Source organism: Vigna radiata, chromosome 1 (genome assembly GCF_000741045.1).
Source record: "Vigna radiata var. radiata cultivar VC1973A chromosome 1, Vradiata_ver6, whole genome shotgun sequence".
Classification (NCBI taxonomy): domain Eukaryota; kingdom Viridiplantae; phylum Streptophyta; class Magnoliopsida; order Fabales; family Fabaceae; genus Vigna; species Vigna radiata.
The window spans coordinates 17281132-17287020 of NC_028351.1; the positions used below are offsets into that span (position 1 = coordinate 17281132).

The 5889-nt window shown below is 27.6% G+C and overlaps 1 protein-coding gene across 2 annotated transcripts; it reads left to right on the forward strand.

Moving 5' to 3' along the window:
- The first annotated feature begins 294 nt into the window (after window positions 1-294).
- LOC106775076 (fatty alcohol:caffeoyl-CoA acyltransferase) lies at window positions 295-5616 on the forward strand. Of its 2 annotated transcripts, none has more exons than XM_014662155.2 (2): window positions 295-993; window positions 4602-5616. In XM_014662155.2, the coding sequence occupies exons 1-2, from the start codon at window positions 535-537 to the stop codon at window positions 5487-5489; spliced, it is 1347 nt and encodes a 448-aa protein (XP_014517641.1). In that variant the 5' UTR covers window positions 295-534; the 3' UTR covers window positions 5490-5616. The 2 variants fall into 2 exon arrangements, with proteins under 2 accessions (XP_014517641.1, XP_022641488.1); XM_022785767.1 differs by lacking the exon at window positions 295-993 and adding an exon at window positions 3097-3129.
- Window positions 5617-5889: the final 273 nt, after the last annotated feature.

Below are 5889 nucleotides of genomic sequence, written 5' to 3' on the forward strand. Positions count from 1 at the left end.
CTATATATAAAATAGTATACAAACATTACAAAAATTGTATAGATAGAAAAAATTTTGCTGGTAAATATAAATTATGAACAGTTTTTATTGACGAATTTATTCTTTCATTATAATCTATCAATAAATCTATAAGTAATATATTTTATTAACAAATTTTTGTTGTTATTAATTTATCGGTAATTACAAATTTTAAATTTTATCAGTAAAATTTATCAATAATTCAAAATACACAGACTCATGCGTACTACAAATAGGATGACTTTCTAGTCTTATAAATCACATTGTTCCACATTTGATCATTTGCTTCCATTTTCTCTCTCTCTATAAACACACACACACACATATATATATATTCTTTACCCTAAACCCTTATATATATATTCTTTACATGTTTTCATGTCACAATCTTAGCCTCTACTTGTGTACCTAATCAGAGTCGATGGAACAACGTGCATGGAATCGCTATATATTACAAACACAGCCACTTTATTTTAAACACAAACAGAGCCAAAAACTTTAGGCACACAGACAAATATGGGAACTGCTTATGACCATGATTCTCCTCCTCTACTTGAAGACCTTAAGGTGACCATCCACAACTCCTCCATGATTTTCCCATCCAAAGAGATTGAGAAAAAGTCCTTGTTCTTGTCCAACATAGACAAGGTCCTCACCTTTGATGTCGAAACGGTTCACTTCTTCGGAGCCAACAAAGATTTTCCTCCGCATGTTGTCACTGAAATGCTGAAGAATGCCTTAGAGGATGCCCTTGTTGTTTATGACTTCTTGAGTGGAAGATTGAAGGTACACCCTGAAACCAAAAGGTTAGAGATGGATTCTACTCCAGAAGGGGCAGGCTTTGTGGTGGCTTCCAGTGAATACAAACTGGACCAGTTAGGGGATTTGGATTATCCAAACACAGCCTTTGCACAATTGGTTCACAAGAACAAGAATTTTCTTAAAGAGGGTGATGATCCACTGTGTGTTACCCAGGTACATATACATTTTCCATTATAAAAATTGTTTTTGAAATTTTTTAACTGTCTTGTGATTCATCCGTTTTAAATATATAAATTAATAAAATAATGACACATGATCTATTATTTAAAAAATATTAAAAAAGTTATTAATATATCATAATGAGATTTTTATAAGTAAAATTCTTTTTTATATTTATTTGATATTATTTTGCCATGTTTTTTCTTTTTCTTTATAAATAATAAAAAATTGTTTATAATGATTTTCATCTTACAATTATCAAATGAACGTAATGATATTGAACTCTCATGTTACTAATATACAGCGTCATGTTTACTACTATACTATGCGGCTGTATTCTTTTAAATATAATTTCTTACTTAGTCAAAACTATTGAAGTTGCAAAATGTGATGGATCTCATTTTTATTTTAAAATTTTGTATTATCACTTTTAATATTTTTAACTAGTAAATCATGTTAAAAACATATCTGATAAATAGTTATCAATTACCCTCCTTGTTGTTTAATTATTGCCATTTCTCAATCTCTTTTTTTATAATTTCTATATATATAGTTATTAGAACAGCTTTTTTGTGACAGAATATAAGCTTTTTAAATCATGTTTCTTGATGATTATATATTATATGTATGATTACTATTACAAAATTAAGTTTGGTTTTGGTTAAAAAGTTTTTGGAATTATTTATATAACTTTTCTAAATGGAAAAAGATAATGCATTACTTTTATTAAAACCTTTATGTCTTTTTTTTTTGGTATATTAAATTTATAATAAGAGTACTATTATTATTTTTATTTTTATTTTTCATTTCAATGTGTTTCAGTGTCTTCATATTTGTTATTTTCACAGGGTATATTTGACAGCATAGATTTAATGTTTTGAATTGATCATTAGAAAGTTCAAAATCGTATGTCTTAAAATAAAAATAATTACAAATTTTGAAAGGAAAATTCTAAATAAGATTTGAGAGATCAAATATTGAAAATAAACCTTGTGAAAACAAAAGGAGCAAAAACTATTTTTCGTAAAAGAATCAGCTACAAAAGTGGTTTAATTTTAGGGTAAAGTATCCTAGCTAAATAATTATTGAAACATTTATTTTTTTAAAAAAGAAACATAGAAAAAAAAAAACTGTTATTGCGTGTTTCCATGTGATTTCTTTATTAGGCTATTTTGGCTTTTAGTTCCAATAATAATAGTAGTGGAAAATTAAAGCCTTCAAATACAGTTAGCCCACTACGCTGTCACATTATGAAGTTCCTCCAATTAAATGAATCTCAATCTCTCAACTTTTTATTCAATTTACAATATCCATTATTCCAACTCAATATCTAAAATAAATATAATGATCATTTAGTGATAAAAATTAGAAGAAAAAAATGAAAAAAAAAATTGTGAGTTTAATTTTTCAACTAATAATTTAATGGATTTGAAAAAAAATATATTATAGATTGAATTCCTTCACTGACATAAGATAAACAACTAACATTACCCATAAAAAAAAAAAAAAACTCAATATCTACAATGCATAGTAACACATTTCATCTCATATAAATTCTTAATTATCTTTCTATTAAAAAAAATGCTTTTTTCTTCTTGAATGCTGTCAATTATAAATAAAATTACCTATTTTTACGTTGATGATTGCTACTTTATTTTCATACAAAATTAAAAAAAAAAAACATGTTTTTCTTAGATTATCTTTAATTATATTTATTGAAAAGGATGGTCACTTTAAATATAAATATATTTAAAAATAGTTACATGACTTAAAGAATTGAAATTTATTTATATTTAAATTTATTAAACATAAATTTGAGTTGAATAGAAAATATAAAATTATAGAAATTACTTTTGTTTATGACAAAGAAAAAGAGAGAAACAAACCTTCGGTTGTATCATTAAATTTAATTGCCAACTGATGTTGACATCACATATTCCTTGATTACAACGTCACAACCATTTAAATCGGTTCTTTATGATATTCAGACAATAAAAAACTTGTATAAACTTTTAAGACCAAATAACTCAATTTTGAACAAGATTAATGTATAGTTACTCACTAACTGCTTTGTATAATTCACTTTCTTTTATAGGAATAAAGAAAAGAAATATGAACAACACAATTAAGGTGCAGTACGTATTTTTAACTTGATAGTATTATACTTCATATTATTATTATTATTATTATTGGATAAAGTTAATCTCAGTTTTATTCGATGATAGAATTTAGCTTTCTAAAAACCTCTTAATGAAAGTTTTGCATGATAGATATGATATGATCTTTTAACAAAAAATAAAGCTCTATTATATTTGGATTTAGTATTTCAGAATTATTATATTCAACATTATTGCTCCTTAGAATGTTACATAGGCATGTTAATTTAATTATTTCTACATTCAGTTTTTTTTTTCTTTTAACTTTTAACATAGATGTTACAAAAGTTATATCCCTTATATTTATAACTAGATGGTATACTTTGTCTCTATAACTTTACATAAGAAAACTTTTATTTTTCTCCAAATATTAAAAATAAACTAATTTTAATTGTATTAATTTATATTATTTATTTATTATAAAGTTCATTAAATAAACTCCCAATCATTTTCCAAAAAAGTGAACTATTACAATTACACTTCCAATTAAGAGCCGTGTTGGAAATACATGTAATCACTATTTTAAAACATTTGAATTTATGTGTATATCTAAAACAACACATATATAATATTATTAATTATAGCTACTATAATAAAACTTTTTGTCGGTGATTTGGACTTATATATATATATATATATATATATATATATATATATATATATATATATATATATATATATATATATATATATATATATATATATATATAAAAGATCCTTGTAGTGCTAGTTGTTGTACTTCTTTTGTCCATACTATTATTAAAAACCTGTGTGAGGTTTTTATCTATACCTTCTTTTTATGATATAAAGGAGGTTTAACCTTTTTTACACAAGTCACTTTTTTAATTATACTATTAATATGTTTTTTTTTTTTAAATTTATACATAATATAGGTTTTCCAATTTCATCTTTATAAATATTTTTTTAAATTAAAATAATCATTGTAATAATTTGATCTTTTAAATGACTAATTTTAAATTTGACCATTTTTTATTTATTTATTTTTTAAAACTAAAATAACTATTTATATTAAAAAAATAATTATAAAATAAATAAAAAGGTACTTTTTTATAATTGTATTATATTTTGGTATGATAAGAAAATTGTGAAGCATACTAGTCTAAAGAAAAGCAATTAATCACTTCTATTTTTTTGCACTTTTTAAAAAGGGCTCACTTTAAATTATTGTATAGAAATTATTGTGAGAGTATAGATTAGAGAAAATTTGTGAAAAATATAGACATTATGGGTTTATAAACACTTTTTATAAGAAGAAAAAGAAGAAAAATAAGTTTATTCATGGGTTAAATTTCTTTATAAACAGGCTAAAATTTAAAATTTAGGGAACCAAATAATATATTTGACTTCTTTTTATCTTAAGTAAACATGTTAATAGAAAAACTTGTAAAAAATGTTGTAACCATCTTATGTTGTCTCTTGACACAGATAACATCCTTCAAATGTGGTGGTTTTGCCATTGGTATTTCCACAAGCCACACTACCTTCGACGGCCTCAGTTTCAAGACCTTCCTTGACAACGTCGCTTCCATAGCCGCTAAAAAGCCCTTGGCCGTGACGCCGTGCCATGACAGGCACCTGCTGGCGGCACGATCCCCGCCAAGTGTCACCTTCCCACACCCGGAGATGCTGAAACTGAACGACCTCCCCAAGTCCAACATCTTCGAAGCTTCAACGGAAGAGCTTCACTTCAAGGTCTTCAAACTAACCTCAAACGACATCACGAAGCTGAAGGAAGAGGCGAGAAATTCAGTTGGTGGTGACAAAAGCACACGCATCACAGGCTTTAACGCTATCACCGCCCACATATGGAGATGCAAGGCACTGTCATGCGATGATGGTAGTAACCCTAATAGGTCATCAACGATTCTGTATGCTGTGGATATACGTTCGAGGTTGGAGCCTCCTTTGCCGAAATCTTACACGGGTAACGCAGTGTTAACGGCGTATGCCACAGCAACGTGTCGGGAGGTAGAAGAATGGCCGTTCATGAGGTTGGTTGAAACAGTGCGTGAGGGTGCAACAAGGATGACGAATGAGTACGCAAGGTCGATCATTGACTGGGGAGAGATGAACAAAGGGTTTCCAAATGGGGAGGTTTTGGTATCATCGTGGTGGAGATTAGGGTTTGAGAAGGTGGAGTTTCCATGGGGGAAGCCTAAGTATTGTTGTCCTGTGGTGTACCATAGGAAGGATATTGTTCTGTTATTTCCTCCCGTCGAGGGAGGAGGTGATGGGGTAAGTATTATTGTGGCTCTTCCTCCCAAGGATATGAACAAATTCCATGCACTCTTCAATAAGTTTTTGGGTGTTTGAGATTGTGGGGGATTATTCATGGAAGTATCTATTAGGAAAAAAAAAAAAAAATCAAAGGATAACCCTTATTAATGTGATATCTCTAGCCTTTTACTAGTTGTTATGTAATAAAAGTATGTTGTTATGTGATAATATATTTGAAATTATAGTCATATAGAATTTAAATTTTCGAAATTTGTTTCCAATATTAACACTTATAGGATGTATATTTTAAGTTGGGAAAGTTAATAATATCAATATTTCTTTGGAAATGTTCATGTGTGGTAAAATACCATACACGTGGACACTTTCTTTCTGCACCTCTATAATGTTTTCTGCACTCTCATAATCTTTTTCTATTTTATTCTTTCCGGATTTATAATATCATGGTTGTTTTACATTTTCGGATTGTTTAATTTAA

Excerpts from the sequence above, each read along its gene's own strand:
- LOC106775076 (XM_014662155.2), top strand. The coding sequence starts at position 535 with ATGGGAACTGCTTATGACCATGATTCTCCTCCTCTACTTGAAGACCTT. Across the intron at positions 994-4,601 it reads ATCCACTGTGTGTTACCCAG|ATAACATCCTTCAAATGTGG; the intron begins GTACATATACAT and ends CTCTTGACACAG.